We start from the raw sequence: 26174 nt of genomic DNA on the forward strand, positions 1-26174 counted from the left end.
AGCACAAGCAGCAAAAAAAAAAACAACTTGGGTTTTCTGTAGTAATAGATAAAATTATATTGAAGAAAATGTGAAAAAAGCACAACAAAAACATAAATAAAAGGAAATCTGAAAAATCAAGTTGGAGACAATGTAAACACTGCACCCAAATAAACAGCTTGATGTCACATCTGGCCCAAGATGGGTGCTTCCATATATTTCCACAAATAATGTGCACATATTTTATTGGTAGTACATTAAACACATTTTATGTTATATATACATGACTAGTACAGGTACCCTTCAAAGCATTTAAAAATCAAAGCAAAATATAATAGAGTTAAGCTGTCTGGCACACTGTCTGTTTTATACAATTTATATATACTAGTGCAGTGCCCGTAGGAAGTATGTCTTGCTATAGAAAAGTGGGAGGTTTAATATTTAGCACTGTAATATAGGCTAGCATATATCTGCAGCTTTCTGAGAGAGAGAGAGAGAGAGAGAGAGAGAGAGAGAGAGAGAGAGAGAGAGAGAGAGAGAGAGAGAGAGAGAGAGAGAGAGAGAGAGAGAGAGAGAGAGAGAGTAGTCGACTAAATAAACCTGCTGGTGAACATTTACGTGGGTGTTTTTTAGGATATTAGACCCACTTTAGTCATTTTTAAAAAGCCCTTAGGGCAGTCATTCCTGTAGGTTACCCTGACTACCTGTCAACATTGAGCTTTCTGCAAAGCTGCACTGAAGATAATTTTATGAAATAAAATAATCTCAGGTCAATCTAAGCCTGATTCACAGATACTGTATATTTGAAGAACAAACAGACAGATTCCTTGCTTTTATAGATAGATAGATAGTTACCTTGTCATTGAACACTCGCATTGTGTCCAGAGTATGAAGGTTCTGCTCCAGCAGAGCCGTTCCAGCAGAGTACAGGTTAACCTCATCTAGCTGCAGAACAGCGATAGCCACCCAGAACAGGGCTTTGTGCATCAGCGACTCCTATCAAGACATGTGGTGGTGAGCAATTATGTGGTTACAGATAAATTACTGTTCTTTTCGCTCACAGATAGTTTAGATTGTGCTTTCCAAGTTGGAATTTTAGTAACAACAAAGTAGCAGTCAATTGCTGGGTGTACATCAGCTATAAATAGTCAAGATTATTTAGTAACCTGATTCAATTGATCCTGGAAGTGTGAAGAAGGTAGTGTGTGTGTATATGTGTGTGTGTGTGTGTGTGTGTGAGAGAGAGATATGGGATGCACATGCCCCAGTGCAAACAATATGGGATGGATTCATTGACTGAATAAAACAGTATTGTTGCAGCATACATGTCCTTTGATCACTGTAATTGATGTTAACATAAGCAGGATAATAAGATCTGTGACTGTCCCAAAGAAAACCAAGCCCATTAGCCCCGATGACTACCGCCCCATAGCTCTCACATGGTGGTGAAATGTTCCTAGAATATGCAGTGGTTGAAGAGGTATTCACTTTTCAGTTACAAGGGACATTGTTGACATTTTGTAGTTGTCAGTTGGTTTGCATTATATATTTGTTTAAGATATTTGCAAATTTTGCAATTACACAATTTGCAGTGGTGCTGTATTTTGACTGTAACTGCATTCTGAATGATTCACTTCATTGGAATTGTGTGGGCCCACAAAGGGGAAATTTGCAGAATTTCAGTAGCAGATAGTGTGAACACATCAATGTTTTTTCTAAAATATTCACTCCTCATGAGTCATGACAGTAAAATAAGAGTATTCTAAACCAATTTACTGCAGTAATTACTCTTTAATTTAAATTGTCATTGGTTATTCAGTGTTTGAGGGAAAAGCAGGGAATACTGTATATTAAAGATGAAAAACCTGAAAGAGACAGGAACTGTATATACATGGAAGTCATATCGCCATCACAATATTAAGGACCGACATCGCACATTTTTCTCATACCGCACAGGCCTACTGCATAACCACATCAGACAGTAAATATATTAAGTTTGCAGACAACGCAGCTGTTCTGAATAAAGAACTGATTGTGAATTTCAGCAAGAAACAGTAAAGATCCTTACAACCACTATGCATCTACGGGTCTAAGGTGGAAAGAGTGGACAGTAGGCTTATTGCCCATCTGATAGGCCAATATGCATTTTATGCAATTTGCATGATTTGCTGTAATGTCTTAATTCGCCAATCCGATTAATGATGAAACCTTTTGCAGATGTCCCAGTTATATTGTTTTATCTGTCTTATTTACTCCAAAGACGTTCCACACCACCGACATGTTTGTTTGAATCAGAGATAGTTTTTCTTAGCCCTGTCACTATGTGACGTGACAGCAGAGTTTTGTAATCCAGTAATTACCAGACTTTGGTAAAATCTGTTCAGTAAATTTTAACCCCTTCGGTCAAAATGTCTGATGAAAGTTCTTACTTTAAGTACAATTAGATTTTTATTAACTGTAAATTTCCACATCATTTTATTAAAAAATGAGTGTGCAACAGTGTTGCGCATGCTTTATAAAGTGACGCATTACAGTAACAATATTACTTTTTGGGTAACAAAGTAAGGTGTAATGCACTACACTTCAAATATTAGTGACAAAGCTACTTTATTTTCCTGTAGGAATGCGCTTCCCCATGTTAACCGTATTTTACAGCGTACAGTTTGTTCTCACATCTCTCTCATCTTTTCCTTGGAAATAAATTCTATGAGGAGATTTCCAATTCACTAATATTGTTTTTTTTTTTGCTATGGTGAGTGTCGCAAGAATGGATTGTAATTGGTTTGTTGGAAGATCGAGCATTGTCAGGTCTCCTATCAGACATAGATTTGGAGACAGAGGAATCCTGCAGTCCAAAATGGAAGACAGATTTTCAGTGATTAGAAACCAAAACTGTTGAACTGGGGAACAGAGCCATGAGGCATGTAAATAAGAATCAATAGTTCCTTGGGTGCACTGAGAGCAGATGTCTGTTGGGGAGAAGGCCATTTTATACATTTTCTGTTGGGTAATGTGGGATCTGTGGAGAACCTTGTATTGAATTAGCTGAAGGTTTGTGTTTCTTGTCATCTTAAAATTATTACAACAAATTTCTGTCCAGAAATCGGTGTTCATGGTGAACATTTAGCGATTGGTAAGTGATTAAAGTTAGTGTTCGTTGTAGGATAATTGGATCTACAGGAGTGTTTTTCTTAATTGTTTCTGTTACTTGTAAGTACTGTAAAAAATTACTTTTTATTCTTATTGAATGTTTGTGTTAGATTGTAATATATCCTGAGCTTGTTATTTTCAAAGAGGTCTTGGAGATGAGTGATTCTACTTTTTTCCCCATGTCTTCAGATAGAGCAGTGTTTTTCTATTTCAAAAGTCGAGGTTGTGCCAGATTGGAGACAACGTGCTAGGTTTTAATTGAACATTCGTAATGTCCAGGGCATTCCACCACACAGTCAGGGTAGAGGCAATCAGTGGGTTTTTAAAGCAGTTGTGACATTTGAGGGTCGTAGTGATAGAAGGGAGATCAGAGATGTTTGCAGTCTAATTTTTCTACTTCTAGCCAGGTGTAGTAGTATTCTTTTGGTTTTAGCCATTCTGTTAAATATAAGATTTGGTTTGCTAAGAAATAATGCATGAAATTAGGGGCTTCTAAACCACCATCGCTTTTATTTTTTTGGAGGGTTGAAAGGCTTATTTTAGGTTTTTTATTCCTCGCATAGAATTTTGTAATTGCAGAATCTAATCTTTGGAACCATTGCGTTGGTGGTTTTAGTAGGATCATAGAGAACAGAGATTTTCATTTTAATTGAAGCTATTTTGCCAAGGAGTGAGATTGGGATATTGTTCCATCGCGGATCCAGGTTCAGTTAAATTAATTCATTTAAGTTTGGTAATATACTTAAGCCTAGATATTTAATTGTGTTTGTGGGGGAGGGGTATTGTGGGTTTTGGCTTGCCGGGTTCCATGAATTTTTTGTTGAAGGGAGGATTGAAGATTTTGACCAGTTAATAAAATAGTCTGATAGTTTAGAGAAGCTGTCTATTAGATTAAATACTTCTTCTAATGAGGATTGGGGCTCTTCCAAATAAAGTAAAATATCATCCGCATAAAAATTAATTTAGTGTTCTGAGATGGATGAGTGGATTCCTTTAATAACAGAGTTCTGACGTACAGCTGCTGCGAGAGGTTCAACAAATATTGCAAAAAGCGAAGTGAGAGTGGACAGCCTTGTCTGCTTCCCCTCTGTATTGTGAAGCTTTGGGATGTTTTTTTGTTTGTGGTTACTGAGGCCTTAGGTTTAGTGTACAGGGTGGAGATCCACAGTATGAATGATTCTCCAAAGCCAAATTTGCCAAGGACAGCAAGGAGGAATGTGGATTTCTGATCTTTGGTGAGCTGTGGTAGGTTGAAGTTATTGAGGAAGGTTTCAATATCTTCAGGGTCAGGGTTTAAGTTAGATGAGTATAGGTTTTTATAATAATCATGAAAAATCTTATAAATACCCTGAGGTAAGTTTAAACTTTGACCTGAATTGTCAGAAATTGCTGCTATAAAGGAATTTCCTTGTGTTTCAGCTGATTTGCTAAATATTTGTTTGATTTATTGCGAAATGAAATAATTTTTTTTAGATAAGATGATATCCAAATTAAGTTTTGTATTTTGGAGTTTTTTGAATAAAAGTTCAGACGAGTTAGCTGTCTTGTTCTCTTAAAAACAAAAAAACTTGACTTTATACCTTACTGAGCAGAGGCTGGAGCTTTGTCAGAGCGATGACTGTGGCTTCTATTAACACTTGGCTGTTGTAATTGTCCGGGCCCTTTAGGCAGCTTTCCAGGCCCTGTGATCATGCAGATAATGAAAAAAGTAAAGAAGATCAGCAGAAAATGAATGACAGATGTCACATCAGATAAGTGATATGAATGAGCAGTAAAATAGGAGTCACTCACACTTGTGAAGGATTGTTTTCTGCCAATACTTTTCCATTCATTTGTTTTTAGATCAATCATGATATTTACAAATCAAAAACCATGCTATAGAAAGTCACATCTTAAAATGATCCTTTTAACAATAACAATTTATACTCAAATACATTTCCCTACATCAACATAGATAGGTAATATAACAAACTCTCAAAATCTGTAAGTATCCAAGTTCCCCTTCAGTGACTACAATGTATGTGTATTGGAAGAGCAGAACGGTATCATGCCCAAACGTGTAATGGTCTCACCCGGTCAATGCTGAGCAAAGGGCTGGCTTTGCTGAGGATCCGGATGATCTGCTTGATCTGACCATGGTTTACTCTCTTACTGATGCATCCGAAAACCACCAACGCTCTAGGCTGAAGGGAAGGGTTGTACTGGAAAGCAAACCTTTAACACAAATACTTGTATTTTAGACTGCACACCAACATTACATCATGAACACAAATTATTAAGGGTGGAGTAGAATCATACTTCTGGGCGAGTTCAGTCCACTGATCTAACCATTTGCAGGTTGGGATGTCCCTCATGCAAGCCTAGAGCCAAAACGACAACAAAACATAGAAAGCAATTGAGACAAGGTGGCAGCATTCCAGAGCTTTTAAAACACTGCTGACCTCCATAATCTCCAGTAAGGCCTCTGTTACGGTCTCCAGGGACGACAAGGCAAAGGTCTCTCTCTCATAGGAGCCCGGGGAGAAAGAGCGGTCTCTGTAGCTGGAGCGAAAGGCAATGACGGCGGCAGATTTCACTTTGCTGATGCCAAACAGCAAGTAGAACTTGGGCAATGAGAACTCAGTCAGGCTCAGCCTCAGAACCTGTTTTGTCTCCTCTGTAACATTTAGCACAAAACAAACATGTTTAACTGAATCAGGCTTGGAACATGATTAAGCATCTCTAGATTAAGCTGTGACTGAACTCTTTAAGGCACTGTGCAGCATACGGTACAACATTTCAAGACATTGAAAACACCAAAGATACAATTCCTGAAGAAAACAGTAGCTGCACTTTGTAGTGATAGAATCAATATAATATGTTGGGGCTGCCGAGGGTCAGCAGTAGAGTGGGTCATCCAAAAACTAAAGGTTTGGCGAATCAAATCCTGCTTTATCAGAGTCATTGTTGTTGTGACCTTAGTCAAGGCACTTTGCCCACATTGCCTCGTATGAATGGGTATGAATTGTGTTGGGGTTCCCTAGGCACGAATTGGCAGCCACGCTTTTGACAATATACCCCAGGGCAGCACCAGTATGACTGATGAGAACAGTATATAAATCCAAGCTATAGTACCCGGTATTATTATTGATATGTTCACTATATGGGACCTGCGTCAATATCTGCTTGTTTATGGTATTGCAATTTGAAAAAATTGACCAGCCGATCCACAACAATATTGAAACGCCATGATGGGAGCTCTCCTACTGACTGATAAACATTGCATATGTTCAGAGCCACACAGAGACCTGAGAGGGGCAGGTGCTTTATTGTATAAATGTCCTTTATAATACAAATGTAACTTTAAAAAATAAATAAATAAATAAAAAAAAAAAAAAATAAAAAAAAAAATATATTTATTGGGTTTAATTTTAGGAACAAAAACATTTAGGACAACAAGAATAACACGCCAAGGGGAGAACCCATCTCATGTTACAACCACATTCATATACACATTTTTGCATGTTCAACCCGTATTTATGTGGAGAAAGTAAAAGCAATAAAAAAATGATATATATATAAATATGGACGACCACGCCTAGGGCACCAAGGGGATGTTGCAAGTCACCCCGCCGGCCCCCAGGCGCACCGACCGAGCACCCCAGAGCGCGTCGGATTGCCTTTTCTCGATGTCGCCCCAACCCCCACCAAGCACCGCACCCACAGGCATGCTAGGGCGCGGCCCGCACCACCTGCCCCGGAAGACTCCCCCAGGACCGGCCAGCAGGCCAGGCTCGCCAGACCCGCCAGACCCCAAGAGCACCCCCGCGGGACAGGGAACCCCAACGACACACAACCAGTGCAGAGCAGCAGCCCCCAGCCAAAGGCGCCCCGGACCCACCCATCAGTCCGCAGATAGCGGGACAGACCTACCAGTTTGGTAGGTCTGGCAAAGGTGGCAGTATTTACTGCCACCTTATTGTATTTCTTGATTTCTTATTTATTCTATCTGGTTGCTCTTCCTACGTATTTCTACCTAAACCTTCAAGCATAAAGAGTTTTTGTGCTCTGATTCTATTTTTTTTAATCCATTTGTTAGGTTTTTAGTTTTTCCATTCATTTTTTTCTTAAGAAAGGATGTGAATGCAATCACCCTCCATTGTCATTAAATTCTAGATATTCTGATATTTCTTTTGCAAATTTCTCAATACTATGTTTGTATAATATGCTAGAGTTAAATATTTAATGTGTAAGTTTCTTTTCATACATCAATGTTAAGGTTGGGTATAAAGGGCAGTGATCAGAAATAGCCATAGTTCCAATACGACAGTTTTGTACTTTACTAATATCTATTCTGAATAGTAAGAAATAATCTCTTCTTGAATATGTTAAATGGGGTGGGGAAAAGAAAGTATAATCTCTCTTTAATGGATTAAAACATCTCCAAACATCAGTTAATCCCAATTCAGATACAAGAGAGGTAATTTTCTTTGTTAACTTTTGGGGTTGGGATGTTCTCTTTCTTGATGAGTAAGGTGTGGATTCAAAGTGATGTTAAAATCACCTCTGCATATAAGGGTACCTTGGGCTTCTGTTGCAATCCTGTCCAGTATTTGTATATAGAATTGTGGTTTAGAGCTGGGAGGAATATAAACATTATATAATGTAAACATATTTCCATTCACTCTTCCTTTTATAAGAATGACTCTACCCTCTCCATATTTACTGGGAGATATATGCTCATATGTTAATTTACCAAATATCAATATGACTACACCTCTTGAATGTTATGATCCATGAGATGAGCCGTGTCTTTTAAGCCTTTCATGTTCTAAAGTATTTTGCTCTGTTTTAGTGTACTTACTAAAGAAGCCAATTTACATTTAAAGAAATTACATTAACCATGGTGTCTGGGGTCTTAGTTGAGACTTTGCATGAAATATTATATACAGTATATTATAAGGTAACCTAAAACCATCCATATATGCTGGTGTCTCACACTGAACAATAGAAGTCAAACAACTGGTCTCCATGGCCTTCAACTCAAACAGTAACACACACTAAAAAGCATATGAACGAGAAAAAAACAAAACAGGGATGCTTGTCCCTCTTATGTCCCTGTTGGTAGGTGGAGGGGAATGCCCCCAGAGATAGGGTAGAGCCCTCCCTAGCGGTGGAATGACTGACTTGCATGTACATTCCATATACTCTAGAAAAGTCCAAGTTCTGATATTCCGGTCGGCAGTTAATGATATTTATAAACAAATGAGGACAAAAACTCAAAATTACCTCACTTTTCCCACAGTCTGTTCTGCATAGTCTGTTCTTTTAATGTTGATGTGATTTTCTAAATCCTTGGAGCCTCTCTCTCACTCGTGTCTCCATTTGGTCTCCTCCGTCGTAGGCATCTGCTCGTTGCCATGGGAACGCCTTCAGTATGTTTTCTTGCCCTCGGGTAAAGTGAATCATAGAGCCGCCCTCCGAATATTCAGGCACGCCATACATCCGAATGTTATTTCTTCTGGACCTGCTTACCAGGTCAGTCAACTTTTCAGGCAGCTTTCTTTGTTCTTTTAAGTTTTAGCAGGGCTTCTTTGGTTACAGTGCTGCTTGTCTCCAGGTCCAAAATACGCTCCTCTGCCGCGGTGATAACGTGGCCCTGGGCCTGAAGAGACATCCCCACCTCGGCTAGCTTCTGGTTGAGTTCTTGTTTCAATGTTGACAACTCGTCTCTCAGATCTTTTCATATATCTCCCTTGAGTTCTAAAATAGCGCCATAAATGCCTTCTTTAAAGTCGTGTAGGTCTTTAGAGACAGACAACATTTCTCAGAGCAGCGTGTCTGCCGGTTTGCTAGCTTCCTTGCTAGTTAGCGTGCTCCATTTCACCTTTTTTGTTGTTATCTGGCCAGTTGACCGTCCTTTTGGCATCTTCTGTCCTCAGAGATTTCCCCTACTCATTTATCCCCATTCAAAGCTTTCAGGTTGTTATTTTCATGTTTGTGACTGATTTTGTGAAATGTGTGCTTAGAGAAGTGATTTTGCTCTGTTTGTCATAAGAGGAATAACTCCCCTTAATGTCCCTCCCTTCGTCCCTGCAGGGAGGTGAGCTCCATCCTCACCATTGACTTTGATGGTAAACAGACATGGCGAAGGTAGAAGAAGCCACGCACTTACTTTTCTTTCCTCCCCTCAGCCGAGCCTCTCAAGACCCAGTGAGTGGATTTTATATTTGCTGGTTGAGTACAGACACTTCATGACTCAAGCACTAACGTGGAAGATGTAAGTTCATATTATTTTGTGTTTCTTTTACTGCATAAGCCTAACTAGCAAGATAAGCAGCTGGCTGTTAAAATGTCAGTGTAACATTAGTACAGAAGCTAACACTGCTCAGTTACTGCAGCTAACATTTTGTCCGCTGACACTCAAGAGCAAATGTGTGAACACAGATTTGTGAACGCTCCTCTCCGAGAGCGCGGACGTATAGTGGGCGTGGCCAGACACTGCTCATTTGCATACCCGGAAGTACACTCGGAAAAAGCCTGTTCTGAGAATAGCTCATGAGAGCGACTTGTTAGACAGCTCAAATTCGGGCAGACAAATGTGTTTGGGGCAATACTATTTTGTTGGGCTTCTGATACCTGGTATGAAATGCAGTATAATATGGGACCTTTAAAGGGGACATATTATACTAATTTTTCACCTTTTAAAATGGTTCCCTGTGGTCTAAATGACATATCTGTGCTGGGGTTTGGTCAAAACATAACATGAATAAAGCAACAGGGGTGGTTTATGACCCTGTATAATCCAGCTCTTTCAGAGCGCTCCGTTTTGGGGACTGTATATTTGTATTAAGATCAATGCCATTTGTTAGAAATGTTCAACATTTTTCTTTTGTGAATTAAATCCACAAAGTATTTTTAAAGGGAATGGAGTGATAGTTTTGCCTCCTTTAAAGGGGACATATCATGCTAAATCTATTTTTTAGCCCTTAAATGCATTTTGTTGTATATTTAGAGTGCTTAGAAGTACAGAAAAAATCAAATTAGTTTCTTCAGGTGCTCCGTAGATATCTTTATATTCTGTTTTGCTCATATTTTTCAATCTGTTTCGATTTTTCTATTCTCTATTATGTTTTTTGAACTATTACATCACAGTATTTGCAGCGGAACTGCCAAATTAGTACATCAACTCCAGGTCCAACACTTCGAGGAATCCGCCATTTTTATTTCTCGCTTTTATTTTGTAGTCCAAGCTCAAGGATGCCGAAGTTACGAGAGGATAAGTCAAAATGTTGGGTTGTGGGATGTAGTAACCCACACGCTTCATTACACCGTCTCCCAGCATCAGAACCTTTTCGAAGTGCCTGGTTGAGTTTTATTTTTCACGGAAATGTACCCACATCTGTGGGTAAGGTCATTTTTGTGTGCGCGAAGCACTTCAAGGATGACTGCTTCTGCAACTTCCACCAGTATAAAGAAGGATTTACCGAAAGACTTTGTCTAATTGAGGGTTCAATTCCTTCTATCTTTGGAGACGATGAACAGAGCACTTCGGTAAGCTGTAAATAACGCTAAAAAGTGTGAGGATAAGACGTCCCTGTCATTATTTTGTTAGGATTAGCAGTTGCACCGTCTTCAGACTTCATATGTTAGCGCTGTGTGCTCGTTTTAGATCCTTGATGATATGGCCTACGTGATTTAATTTAAGTCTAAAGTTTTCATTAGTCATTTCTTTTTGCCGTTTTTGTCTTTGAAAAGACTGTATTAAAATGCATTTCGTGACGTTAGCTTGGCGCTAGCGTTAGCTCGGTGCTTGTGTTAGCTCACTTGTTAGGGTTCTGCAGGTTCATCATCTTCATTTTCATCTCGCTCCGCCGGGTCCAACTCTGGCTCGAACATGTAAGGCTGGATGGACAAGTCTTCTGTTGTTGACATTTTGTAAATAACCTCTGAATAAAAAGTTTATGCGCCGCTACATAGCCGTATCTCTTCAATCAAACTACAAAAATGGCTGAGCAGGGTGGAGTTGAACCGAGTGTTACCTGAAGAGGGGGCGGGGTATGGAGTGTCTCATTTGCATTTAAAGAGACCGCACCAAAACGAGTTGCTCTCAGAAGCACATCAGAAAAGGGGTAGAAAAGGGGCCTGTGGAGCTATAATAATGAGGAATTCAGACCCAAGCATTGCAGTTCCGCTTTATATAGACCACAACTGTATGATTTAAATGTAAAAATGAAGGATTTAAAACCATGATATGTCCCCTTTAAGTCTGTGTTTAGGACCTCAGAAATAAATTCAATATGCAGCAAAAATCGCTGACACAACTACTGCCAAATCCCATCCTCACCACTGAAGTTGAGCTGCGAGCAGGTGCAGAGGGAATGGATGATGTTGATGACCAAGCCGTGGGTGGAGGCCCTGAGGGATAGTGGGCCGGTGGCTACCAGCAGAGTCACCACATGGAACAGATAGGGCAGGTGGGCCGCCACATCTAGGGAGTTGTTGAAGGACAGCATGAGCATGTAGCGTGCAAGGATAGCGATGTCGTCCCACATCAGGTGCTGCTCCAGCGTAGGAGTTGGCGAAAGACACGTTTTGTCTATGATCTTACACATCCGGCCAATAACCTGCCAGAGAAAAAAGATAACAGCCAGAGGTTAGAGATGCTAGAGATAGGATGAATCAGGAAAGACCGATATAAATGTCTTCTGTCCAGCTATACTAAAACTATTAGCATTATTTACAGTACTACCTGCACGTGACAGCAGGAAGAAATATTTGTAGTAGGTAGTCCCAAATCGCTTCACTATATCAGTGTCTTCACCTGTTCACACACCACTAGGACTGAGCTGCCATGCAAGGCGCTAATCAATTATTTTGAGCAACTTAGGGTTCAGTGTTTTGCCCATGGACACAGACAAGTATGGACTGGGGTCGAACCCCCAACCTTGGGATCAGAAGAAGACCCCCCTCTACCACCTGAACCACGCCCCACGGTCGCTATAAGAGTTAAGGAACTATAGCCATTTGCTGTGAACAGGTGGATATGAAGTTTTGGAAGATGTTGATTTAAAGTGTGAAAGTTACAGGCTAAAATACATTTGCACCCATTATAGTGCCACCTCGTGGTACACTTTTTGGTATGGGTGATCTGTGTGCTCTTCTATAGTTACCCTGTAAATTTCACAGCCCTCAACATATTACTTCTGCTGAAATAAAGGTTTGTTTATTTATATGTTATGTAGTAATAAGCCACCCCCACTTTGACCAATCGCGAATAACTTCGAGATATGGTCCCAGGAGCGACCCAAAGTCATACCCACCAAATTTGGTAAAAATCGGTTGTGCCATTTAGGAAATATACATTTCTCATAATTGCAGTGCCCCCTAGAAACCTAATTTATTCAAATTTGGCTCATACACCCACAGTCTCATGGCAACCAAGGATCTCAGAATTGATGCCGTTAGCATTATTTTTACCAAGATATGCAACAGTTTGCGTTTTAATAGCTAGCTAGAAAACTTGTTAATATTTTGCGCATATTTTGCCCGAACAAACTAATTTTGATAACTTTAGATCAAGTCCAACTGAAGACTCTAAGTGCCAAGTTTCACGCTGATTGGACAAAACCCCAAAGAGGAATTCAAAAAAGTAGGTTTTTGAAAGGTAGTGACTTACAAAGACCAACGTGCTGTGGGAGTGGGCGTGGCCTATGTCAGAAGATGCGACTATGTAGGGAACATGTGGATATAAATTTTATGAAGATGTGAATTAAATTGTGAAAGTTAAAGGCCAAAATGTTTTTGCAATTTTTGGTATGGGTGGTTTGTGTGGTCTTCTATATCTACCCTGTAAATTTCATAGCCCTCAACATAAAAATTCAGCAGAAATAAATGTTTGTTTATTTATGAGTTATGATGTCATTAGCCATGCCCACTTTGACCAATCGTGAATAACTTTGAGATATTGCCTCAGGAGGGACCCAAGATCATACCCACCAAATTTGGTAAAAATTGGTCTTGCCATTTAAGAGATATAAATATTCGTTATTTGCAGCGCCCCCTAGTGGCCTATATTAATCAAATTTGGCACATACCCTCACAGGATATTGGCCAAAACACGTTGACTTTTGTTATAGCGCCACCTGCTGGCGGTCATATGTGAATTTTTGCGTCCAAGGTACACTGGGTTGTCTGGACACAACCCGAGCGGGGCATCGCCCTACCTTGCACGGTTTAGCCTGCGGCACCACTTTTACCCAAGGAAACATAATAATAAATATAATATATATAATAATAATAATAAAAATCTTTGCGATTACAATAGGTTTCCTAGCACCGCTGGTCCTTGGAACCGCGTATGCTTACATACGTGATTCCCTGGCCCTGCGGGCTTGGCCCCCTAACTAGAACTGCAAGCAGTTATGAAAGGGGGCCAAGCCTTCCCGCGCGACTCGGCCCCCGGGTTTTGTGGAGCCCGTGGAAGTACGTCACAAAGGATGACGTCAGGACACAGGCCAACGTGCCATTTGCTGTGAACAGGTGGATGTGAAGTTTTGGAAGATGTTATTTAAAGTGTGAAAGTGACAAGCCAAAATGCGTTTGCACCCACCTAGTGGTGCACTTTTTGGTATGGGTGATCTGTGTGTTCTTTTATAGTTAACCTGTAAATTTCACAGCCCTCAACATATTATTTAAGCTGAAATAAGGGTTTGTTTATTTATATGTTATGATGTAATAAGCCATGCCCACTTTGATCAGTCATGAATAAATTTGAGATATGGCCTCAGGAGGCACCCAAGATCATACCCACCAAATTTGGTAAAAATTGGTATTGCCATTTAAGAGATACAAATATTCTATTATTGCAGCGCTCTCTAGTGGCGTAATTTATTAAAATTTTGCTTATACCCTTACAGTCACATGCCAACCAAGGATCTCAGATTTGGTGTTGTTAGCATTTATTTTGACCGAGATATGCAACAGTTATGCATTTTTTCAGCAAGCTAGAAAAATTTACTCAGTAATTATCCGCACATATTTTGAGCCAAAAAAATTATTTTATTAACTTTAGATCAGGTCCAAATGAAGACTCTACGTGCCAAGTTTCACGCTGATTGGACAAAACCCCAAAGAGGAATTTGAAAAAGTAGGATCTTGATATGTCGTGACTTAACAAGAGCAGTGTGCTGTGGGAGTGGGCGTGGCCCATGTCAGAAGATGCGACCCTATGTCGGGGACATGTGGATATAAATTTTTTGAAGTTGTGAATTAAATTGTGAAAGTTAGAGGCCAAAATGTTTTTGAAAATTTAGCGCCACATAGTGGCGCAATTTTTGGTATGGGTGGTCTGTGTGGTCTTCAATATCTACCCTGTAAATTTTACTGCTCTCAACATAATAATTCAGCAGAAAAAAATGTTTGTTTATTCATGCGTTATGATGTAACGCCCACTTTGACCAATCGCGAATAACTTTGAGATATCGCCTCTGGAGAGACCCAAGATCATACCCACCAAATTTGGTAAAAAACGGTCTTGCCATTAGATATAAATAATTGTTATTTGCAGCGCCCCCGAGTGGCCTACATTATTCAAATTTGGCGCATACCCTCACAGTCACATGCCAACTAAGGATCTCAGATTTGGTGTTGTCAGCATTTGTTTTGACCAAGATATGCGCCAGTTTGCATTTTTATAGCTAGCTAAAAAACTTTACTCGTTAGTAATTTGCACATAATTGACCCGAACAAACTCATTTTGATAACTGTATATCATGTCCAATGGAAGACTTTATGTGCCAAGTTTCAAGCTGATTGGACAAAACCCCAAGGAGGAGTTCGAATAAGTAGGTTTTCCAGTTTTTGCGATTTTGCTCCAAGAAAAGTTTCGGCGGAAATGGGCATGACCTAGCCCAGGTGATTCAGTGCTATTCAAGGAATCTGTGGATATGAAGGTTTTAAATTTGCAACAAACGGTGTGGGAGTTATTGACCAAAACGCGTTGACCTTTGTTATAGCGCCACCTGCTGGCGGATTTTTGTGAATTTTTGCGTCCAAGGTCCCCTGGGGGTTTTGGACCCAACCACCACAGGGCACCGCCCTACCTTACACGGTTTATTCTGCAGTACCACTTTTACCCAAGGAAACATAATAATAACTAGAACTGCAAGCAGTTATGAAAGGGGGCCAAGCCTTCCCGTGCGACCCGGCCCACAGGTTTCGCGGAGCCCGTGGAAGTACGTCACGAAGGATGATGGGCTCGTGGCGAGCGTCAAGACACAGGCCAAGTTAAGAAACTATAGCCATTTGCTGTGAACAGGTGGATATGAAGTTTTGGAAGATGTGATTTAAAGTGTGAAAATTTCAGGCCAAAATGCATTTGCACCCATTTTAGCGCCACCTAGTGGTGCACTTTTTGGTATGGGTGATCTGTGTGCTCTTTTATGGTTACCCTGTAAATTTCACATCCCTCAACATAATACTTCAGCTGAAACAAAGGTTTGTTTATTTATATATATGTTATGTAGTAATAAGACACGCCCACTTTAACCAATCGCGATTCACTTTGAGATACGGTCCCAGGAGCGTCCCACGGTCATACCCACCAAATTTGGTAAAAATTGGTCTTGCCATTTATGAGATATACATTTCCCATATTTGCAGAGCCCCCTAGTGGAGCAAATTAGTAAAATTTTGCTTACACCCTTACAGTCACATGCCAACCAAGGATCTCAGATTTAGTGTTGTTAGCATTTATTTTGACCGAGATATGCAACAGTTATGCATTTTTATAACAAGCTAGAAAAATTTACTCAGTAATTATTCGCGCATATTTTGAGCCAACAAAATTGTTTTATCAGCTTTAGATCAGGTCCAACTGAAGACTCTACATGCCAAGTTTAATGCCGATGAGACAAAACCCAAGGAGGAATTTGAAAAAGTAGGTTTTTAATATGTTGTGACGTACAAAGAGCAAAGTGCTGTGGGAGTGGGCGTGGCTATTGTCAGAAGATGCGACTTTATGTAGGAAACATGTGGATATGAAGTTTTTAAAGATGTGAATTAAATTGTGAAAGTTAAAGGCCAAAATGTTTTTGCAATTATAGCGCCACCTCGTGGCGCAATATTTGGTATGGGTGGTCTGTGTGGTCTTCTATATCTACCCTGTAAATTTCTCTGCCCTCAACATAATAATTCAGCAGAAATAAATGTTTGTTTATTCATGTGTTATTATGTCATTAGCCACGCCCACTTTGACCAATCGTGAATAACTTTGAGATATCGCCTCAGGAGGGACCCAAGATCATACCCTCCAAATTTGGTAACAATTAGTCATGCCAATTAAGAGATATAAATATTCATTATTTGTAGAGCCCCCTAGTGGTCTATATCATTGAAATTTGGCGCATACCCTCAGTCACATTCCAACTAATGATCTCAGATTTGGTGTTGTTAGCATTTATTTTGACCGAGATATTCGCCAGTTCGCATTTTTATTGCTCGCTAGAAAACTTTACTCATTAATAATTTGCACATAATTTACCCGAACGAACTCATAGGGTTAACTGGAGATTACGTCCAACTGAAGACTCTACGTGCCAAGTTTCACGCTGATTGGAAAAAACCCCAAGGAGGAGTTCGAAAAAGTAGGTTTTCCAGTTTTTGCAATTTTGCTCCGATAAAAGTTAAGGCGGAAATGGGCGTGGCCTAGCCCAGGTGATTCAGTGCTATTCAAGGAATCTGTGGATATGAAGGTTTTAAATTTGCAACAAATGGTGTGGGAGTTATTGGCCAAAACGCATTGACCTTTGTAATAGCGCCACCTGCTGGCGGATATATGTGAATTTTTGCATCCATGTTCCCCTTGGGGTTTTGGACCCAACCAATAAAGGGCACCGCCCGAGCTTGCACGGTTTAGCCTGCACGGTTTAGCCTGCAGCACTACTTTTACCCAAGGAAACATAATAAATACTAGAACTGCAAGCAGTTATGAAAGGGGGCCAAGCCTTCCCGCGCGACCTGGCCCCCGGGTTTTGCGGAGCCCGTGGAAGTACGTCACGAAGGATGACGGGCTCGTGGCGAGCCTCAGGACACAGGCCAACGTGCCATTTGCTGTGAACAGGTGGATATGAAGTTTTGTAAGATGTGATTTAAACTGTGAAAATTTCAGGCCAAAATGTGTTTGCACCCATTTTAGCGCCACCTAGTGGTGCACTTTTTGGTATGGGTGATCTGTGTGCTCTTCTATGGTTACCCTGTAAATTTCACATCCCTCAACATAATACTTCAGCTGAAATAAAGGTTTGTTTATTTATATATTATGTAGTAATAAGACACGCCCACTTTAACCAATCGCAATTCACTTTGAGATACGGTCCCAGGAGCGTCCCAAGGTCATACCCACCAAATTTGGTAAAAATCGGTCTTGCCATTTATGAGATATACATTTCCCATATTTGCAGCGCCCCCTAGGGGCGTAAATTAGTAAAATTTTGCTTACACCCTTACAGTCACATGCCAACCAAGGATCTCAGATTTGGTGTTTATAGCATTTATTTTGACCGAGATATGCAACAGTTATGCATTTTTATAGCTGGCTAGAAAAATTTACTCAGTAATTATTCGCGCATATTTTGAGCCAACAAAATTATTTTATCAACTTTAGATCAGGTCCAACTGAAGACTCTACGTGCCAAGTTTCATGCCGATTAAACAAAACCCCAAAGAGGAATTTGAAAAAGTAGGTTTTTGATATGTCTTGACTTACAAAGAGCAATGTGCTGTGGGAGTGGGCATAGCCTATGTCATAAGATGCAACTTTATGTAGGGAACATGTGGATATGAAGTTTTTAAAAATGTGAATTAAATTGTGAAAGTTAAAGGCCAAAATGTTTTTGCAATTATAGCGCCACCTAGTGGTGCAATTTCTGTGTGCTCTTTTATAGTTACCCTGTAAATTTCACAGCCCTCAACATATTACTTCAGCTGAAATAAAGGTTTGTTTATTTATGTGTTATGCAGTAATAAACCACGCCCACTTTGACCAATCGCGATTAACTTCGAGATACGGTCCCAGGAGCGACTCAAGGTCCATACCCACCAAATTTGGTAGAATGTGCCATTTAGGAGATATAAATTTCTCATAATTGCAGTGCCCCCTAGAGGCCTAATTTATTCAAATTTGGCTCATACACCCACAGTCCACATACACCCACAGTCCACATAAGTTTCAAACAAGTAACAGTAAACATAAAACTTCTGAGACTTTCATAAAATAATCAAGGTAACATTCGGCAGTAAATGTTAATGTTGTTCAGTCTCAACATACAAACAAGTTAACCCAGAAAAGGTAAGTTCGTCCAGAAAGTTCCACTGGCAGAGGTATATAAATATTAACTAATTAATCAAACATTTAGCTCAGAGTTTCAAGAAACCTGTTTAGACAATGGTGTAGTTATGACTGTCTATGTTGCCGGTAGTGCAAGTTGATTATACTTTGGCAATAAACCATGGAAACACAGGTCAAACTCCCCATTTATAATCTACACGGCTTTTTATACAAGTGAAGCTCCTAATACTAATACCAACATTGTTAGAGAAGGGTTTCTGTACATTCTCAGCAAAGACCTTCAGGTACTTAAATGCACTGGGGTCTCGTCAAGTAATTTAGCCTTGATAAGACAGTTGTGGCTTACATGAACAATACGTGTTCAAAACAATGTTTCCTTTGAGGATATCAAAGCCCACACTTGTTTACTCTTACCTTGTTGGAGACCAGTTTTACATTCCCTGAAGCCAGAGCCACTGCGGTGTCTGCCATAACTTCCGCCTTGATAGAGCCAAGTCCTCCGGTGGCACTGGTCTTGATGAAGCTGTCCAACACAACGTCTAATAAGTCGGTTATCTAGAGGAATCAAGAGAAGGTTTAAAATCCCAGTGTCTCATTCTTTAGACCACATTGATCCTCTACCTATTGGACCTACTTGGCCCAGGCTGCCCCAGATCTTCGCCTGGATGGAAGGATACATCTGCTTCTCGTTGATTGTCATAGTGATGAGTTTGTCTAAAATAGCAGTGACACGCTGACGTTTGGCATCGTCATTGTGCTTACAGAAACGAACCAAGTTGAGCAGCCATGGTGTCATGTACTCCAGACACAGATGCTTCAATTCAATGCCTGCAACAAAAATTTTTTAATCATATACATAAGTTGTATATGAAATGTATATATAAAAACGAGATAGTCCTTTATTCATCCCACAGTGGGGAAATTTGGCCTATTACAGCAGCAAAAAGAATGAAAGAAAATAGAAAATCTTTTTTTTCAAGTGGAAGAAAGTATAAAAGGACCTCACGTGTTTCACTAAGGAATAGAGGGATAAGCACAAATAGTTTAGACACAAGCGGCTGCAGACTTACTGGACTTGCTGAACCCAGAGATGCACTCCTCCAAAAACTCCAGCGTCAAGTGGGGCTCATTGGCAGCGAGAGTCTTGCTGATGGAGACGATAAATAGGGTGTTGTTGGCTGGGATGCATAGACCAGATGTCTCCAGTAACTGGCCTTCAATCTTTAGGTTAAATGTGCAGGTCAGAGCACACAGCAGATTGTAAGCTGCAGACCTATATGCAAGATGAGGAACATGTTAGGAATGGCAGTAGGGATATAAAATAGTCAGTGTTCTTTTAGTAAACATTCAAGGATTGGAATTTCAAGCTGTCATTGAAAAAGAAGGTTTAACCAACAAAACTGAATCAAAATTAATTTAGGTTTTGGATGGTTTGCTTTCTTGTGAAATGCTTCATTAATTGTTCCTGTTCATGTACACTGCTCTACAAAATTCTTGCCAGATTGTTTTAATTATCAAGTCCCAAAGACTAACCTGAGGCTCGGATCAGAGCTGCCCAAGTTAAGCAGGGCAATGTTCAGCAGAGTGCCGGGGACGTCTTTGGGTCGGATCTTGGTGTGCTGAGGTATAGAGTCTGGCTGTGAAAGTTCCCACCGTGTCCGAATGTGAATGATGGATTGAACAATAGTGTCACACTCCTGGTGCATAAAAGTGAGTGGGGTGCCCTGGTTGGCCATGGTGAGAGTGAACTGACTCTCATCAACTAAGCAGATCTCCTCTATTTCCGAGGCATAGTAGACATCATTGAGGAAGACGGGCTGTCCAAGAACACGGGTCCGCTCTGCTGACGTCACCTGAACAGCGGTCGAACCCACCTGATCATCAAGAGATAATACGTTGTTTCAGATAATCTAACAGTTTGTGTGCTCTGCTCTGAGGGTTAAAGATAAACTCTCACCTTTATTGAGACTTTGGTGTCTTTGTGTGCAAGCTTAAGGGCATTGTGGAACACTTTGAGGTCTTCCTCCAGAGTAAGTGTAGCAGCGGGCAGCTTCTGCTGGTCCGACTCGATGTGCTCGGCCAGCTTTGCTGGAGAGTCAATAAACTGTAGCCGCTTACTGCCCTTCAGGCCCGTCAACAGCCGCTCATGATATTTGGTGTACTCCCTCACCCAGGTGTTGCAGTTGTAAACATAAACTGCTGCAACATTCTCATAGGCAAAGCCAGGAAAGACCACAAACCACTTGGACAAGAAGTCGGTCTTAAAGCGATTGCTTGGTCCCACGTGAGTTAGGTCCACCACTATCTCATAGGGCTTTGCATAGTAAGGTTTGAGAGTGAGGAGGACGTGGTAGATAAGCAGGTCACCATTAATCTGGCCCGTTTTGAACCTAAAAAAGGGAACAAATGCGTTATTAAAACTAAGAGATATTACTCAGCAAATATGTTTCCCCATTTGTCTTTAAGTAGGGGAAGTTTAGATCAGGACCACAAGAGCAAAAAATGAACATGACATGTATTAGGAGTTAATGGACAGAAAATCCGACAAAATAAATGCCAATATTGCAGTGCAGAAAAACTTTCTTCAGTACATGGCTTTTTTTTTTTAATAGCAAAGCCAAGTAACTTCAGGAGTTTATCATACTTCTATTTGAATTACCAGTGGATAGAGCAGTGGCTAAAATCCTAGAATGCACTGGATAACACATTTTTAATCAAAAAAGACTATACAAAGAAATAAGAATGTTTTACTGCAATATTCAAAAAATGTACAGTAAAAGTCAACATTTTGAGCATTACTGATTACATTTAAAACTGCAGAGTGTAGTTCGGTTGTCCAACCAATTGTACAGACCAGGGGCCTTGTTCACAACTATTGCACGCACAGAAAATAGGGCCAGAAAGATGCAGATGACACTTTCATGCAAAGTTTGTGATCATAAAAAAAGTATTTAGAATGTGCGCACCGGTACGTTCACTTTGAGCCTTCCACAAGAACATCTGGAATATAACTATGCCGGTGGTGAGACGGTTAATTGAAACCTGATTCATCTTATACTTTTAATGTCACCTATCAAGATTTTTTTTGTCACTTAAATTTTTATAGAGTATTTTTGGAACACTACATCACAATCAAATGAAAATAACAAAATATGACATTCTGTTTAAGAGTCTGCCTTCCTGCATTCTGTCAGTTTCCACAAAAGTATTTTCCAGTTTCTTCTTTCAGCTCTTGGCCTTGAATTACATCCATTACTCCCACTTCTCGTAGTCTTATTCGTTGTGCCGGTTTTTCCATGAAGATTTCCTCTATTGTCTCTAACTATTGGTCCTGGGTAGGAGGATCCACTCTGCCCCACTTCCTTGAGATAGATCTCTTTGCAGATATCAAAAGATTTTTTACCAAAGGTACCAATGACAAATCCCCTTTCCAATCCAACCCCTCTCTACCTGAAGCCCTTAGGGATGGTATTACAAACCTATGGTTTGGAAAAAGTATTACAACATTTGGAAACTTGTTTAAAGATGGAGATGGAACCCTTCAGACTTTTGAAGAACAATCGTCTCAGTATGGGCTACCCCACCCCCCTTTTTTAAATACCTCCAGGTTAGGCACTTTATCTCCAAACAGGGGGGCCATCTTCAACCATTAACCATTAAATAAACTTGTGCATAAGAACCAGGGAGTGTAGGGGTTTATATTCTACTGTTACTCAGGAATTTCTCAGATTATAGTTTCGGAAGACCTAAAAATGAAATGGAAATGGGAAGGAGACCTGGAGTGTAATTTTGAAGAGGGGGAGTGGGAATCATTGTGTACTGGTAGTCAGTGTTTTTCTTTTAATTCTAGACATAAAAATACACCATACAAACTTACTTATTGAACATACTGTACCCCTGACAGGTTACATAAAATAAAGCCTCAATACTCCCAGATTTAAGCAAGATGCAAATCAGGAATAGGAAGGTTGCAAATGTTTTGGACTTGCCCTTGTTTTAATTCATAATGGATGTCTATCCTCAAAGTGCTTAATGATATTACAGGACTGACCAATCTGGCAGAGCCAAGGGTAACCCTCCTGGGCGACACATCTATGATAAAAGTCAATAAAAATCAACTCAAATTCATTATAACAGCCCTAATCACAGCCAACAAATGAATAGCCATACATTGGAAAGATGTATTACCACCTACATTTGCTTGATGGACGACTGAAGTAGCATCATGCATACCAAATGAAAAGATTATGTACAATTTGAAGGGAAAACCTGGAGAGTTTCAAAACATCGGGGGTGGCTTTCTAACATATATGGACAAAGGGCTCGAGACTGCGACAAAAATAGTCGCATATTCAAGTATTTTTTCAGTGTGCGAGTGAAAATTTTATCTGGTCGCATCCGTGCGAGTTCATATAGGGTGACATTATTTTATACGGAGCGGCTGAGCACTTCTTCACATACCATAGAGTGCACTTCTCTTTCTCTCTCTCTCGACGCTGCGGGATTACCGGAAAACTGTCTATAAACAGGCACTGCAAATTGGCTGGCAGCTGGGATGGATTTCGGAGTGGAGGCTGGTTTGACCACAGTGCAGCGGGTGAGGAGATGATGCACGCTCACATAACTTTGCTGCTGGAAATGCAACCGTGAATGCGCCTAGTATAAACACCAATGTGCTCCTTTGGAGTGTGCGCGGTCCGTGAACGTAGTCAGACATAAAGAGCCCTTCATGCGTGCTCACATTGAGAGTAGCAGTAAAAAGGAAAAACGTGTCGAGCGCAAAGATAGAGCGTACACGCTCATCAGAATCAGCATGGAGGGACCAGAACTGATGGACTATGATACCAGGCCAGATGTTCCGCTGTGGTTCTACCAGGGCAGGGGTCTGCAACCTGCGGCTCTGGGGCCTAATGTGGCCCTTTGACTCTTTTGCAATGGCTCCCTAAAGCTTTAAAGAAAACTATTGAAATAAAGTTATCTTTTACAGAGGCTATTAATGATTAATGATGAATAAAATCAAGATATAACAATTTGTTAACCTAAAATAAATCACATTGTGCAATTACTGAGTTTTAAATCCCTGGTGAGATAACTAAACCAACAAAAACACTATTCCGGAAGAAAATAGAAATTTTAATTGTGTGGGGACAGATTCATTTAACCACCAATGTGCCGGTTAAATATGCATGTTTTTATGTGTGGCAAGAAATGAGTAATCAGCATGTGTTGATCACAAGATCATGTGTTATCAAATTCAAGTTACTTTTTGTGTACTTTTGCCTTTCAAATACATTAACTAAAATAAAATCTTCTTTATATAACATTGTGTTCATGTAAACTGAGATGTGTAAGAATTTGAAGATGTAAGATACTGTTTTATTTCTTGGTGTCAATTTATTTCATTTTAAACTGTTTTTAAGTTTCCATTTACATGATCAATATAAATCACATCAAATTAAATCAAACATTATTTTATATAATTTTAACTGTATATAATTTAATACACTGTATTGTCTTCATAGAGAAGGTATTTATGGCTCTAGGAGAACTTTAATCTAGGTGAGATGAGGTGAAATGGTTCCTTGTAGAGTAAAGCTTGCAGACCCCTGACCAGGGGAAGAGGGTTAGGAGACCCCACTATCAGAGCTGGACCCTCTGAATTGAATTCCATGGGGTGAAGCAATGCAGATGCTAAGTTGGTTATGCTACTGTTAAGTTAATTCAAGTATAGCGTCTCAGAAAAATAAAAAAACAGAATACATGTAACCTGTTGTTATGCTTTGCTGTTATTTAAAAAAAAATTGTTACGTCTTTTAAAATTATATAAAAGAAATTACCTGTTATTTCAGCTACTGCTTGTTGCAGAAAAACTTAATATTGACTCTAAAACATGAAAACATTTAGCAAATAAACCTCGAGTCATTGTCAATCTTTACTTCATACAAAACTACGGTACACCAGTTAAGTCAACCATTCATTCCCACCCCTGCTCAAAAAAAAAGGTGCGACCAAATTCTGTGCTTGTGCGACCAACTCAGAAAGTTAGGGTGTACTCACACTGGCAACTGGGGCCGTTCCAAGCTCACAGCAGGAATTCCCCCCTCCCTGTCCCTTTTCTGGCACGGTAGAACGGACGTGATCACCAGCTCAACTCGGTTCCCACAGAGAAAAACATAATCACGTTAATTTATGACACACGTATGGCGTTACGTCACCATTAAGCGACTCTGGGTTTGTTGTTGACAGTACATTCTGTTAATTTCATATTTTCTGTTGCGTAGGGTAACTATAAACCAAGATTTACCAAGACACGTGCTCTTTTCACGGACTGGGTTTCCCAGGGCCCCTGAAAGCATCACGTTAATTTAAATGACCGTAACTCTGCTCATATTTGCTCTATCGGAGAACTTCCACCAGTTTATGAAAGATAATAAGTTGCTCTTTACAGCCAGTGTCGGTACATTGCGGTAATTTTACTCACACGTAACAGAAACATTAAAGATGCTGCTTTTGTTTTGACGAAATCGACACAAGGAACATAGAGAACCAAGTGAGTGAGAAAGAAAGATTAAAACAGACCAAATAACGGTGGATTTATTAAAAATGAAAGACTCTCTCTGACGATAAAAACCACCATGAATGGAGGTTCAAATTGATTTGAAAATAAAGGAGGAAACTGAGCCTATAAAGGTAAGATCTGCTTAATTTCTGGATCAATAAATGTCGTTCTGATTTTGTGGAGCTAGTCTTTGTGTACATTAATGTAAGTGTAAATAGATGCTTTTAATGTGTGAGACAATTTAGGACAGAGTATTTGTGTGTTTGTTTAAACTTTGTGTGTGTGTCTGTGTGTCCATCTCAGCATATTTATCTCCATCACATTCAGTTTTCCTTTTGATGAACATGACAAGATCTAACTCTTCTTTTATTTCTTCTTAAGTCCAACAGGGTGGACACGCCCCTCCCTGGACATTAAAACTATGAGCTGACCCTAGTTTCCATCATCAGGTCTAGACCCATCACTTCTACAGACAACAGACAGAATAAAGCTCAGAGTCAACATGGGATGCACTTATTTATTGAAATGTATATTAAATGATTATTTAATTTTCTGTAATTTTATTTTTTAGATGTTTTTAATTGTTTCAATAATTTAGAGACTTAAGGAACAGATTGTTATAATGCATAATAAAGGTGATTTACTTGAGTCAGCACTAATTTCAGATTGTTTTTAAGTCTTTGTATAAAAATACTTTAACAGGACAACAATGATGTGCAAATAAAAAAAAGTTCACTGATGGTGACATTGAGATCTCAATGTCACCATCAGTGAAATATTTTTTTTTTTTGTAAATTATTCACTGGAAGCTTAGATATTGTGTGACAAAGATATCAAAGTTTGTTGTTTTGAGAAGAGTCATATTTATGATTAAAAGTTATGATTGTATTATATTCTAAAGTTTAGGATTATCTGGTTCGTCTTCCTTTCTTTCTGTTCATAGCATAACTTTATATTTAGTTCTACAAAATGTGTTTACAGCTAATTTTACTGATTATTGTTACACATAATCCTGCATGTGCATTATATACAGTATAAATGTATAGATTTAACCAACTGTTAGAGAAACCATTTTATTAAATACAAAGCAAACGACATGCAAACAGAAAAACAAAGGTAGAAATAGTGTACTTAAATTATGAAATTAGTGAGTTGTTA

The 26174-nt window shown here is 39.6% G+C and overlaps 1 protein-coding gene across 1 annotated transcript in view; it reads right to left on the minus strand.

The window, feature by feature from the left end:
- Positions 1-26174, minus strand: part of nf1a (neurofibromin 1a) — a 159162-nt gene that overhangs the window by 14103 nt on the left and 118885 nt on the right. The window contains 11 exon segments of the mRNA XM_028463763.1: positions 835-975; positions 4710-4811; positions 5202-5343; positions 5428-5489; positions 5571-5785; positions 11456-11735; positions 18872-19012; positions 19092-19285; positions 19528-19730; positions 19991-20331; positions 20415-20847. Of these exon segments, the coding sequence (XP_028319564.1) occupies positions 835-975; positions 4710-4811; positions 5202-5343; positions 5428-5489; positions 5571-5785; positions 11456-11735; positions 18872-19012; positions 19092-19285; positions 19528-19730; positions 19991-20331; positions 20415-20847 (2254 nt within the window).

This window comes from Gouania willdenowi, chromosome 13 (assembly GCF_900634775.1).
Source record: "Gouania willdenowi chromosome 13, fGouWil2.1, whole genome shotgun sequence".
Lineage (NCBI taxonomy): Eukaryota > Metazoa > Chordata > Actinopteri > Blenniiformes > Gobiesocidae > Gouania > Gouania willdenowi.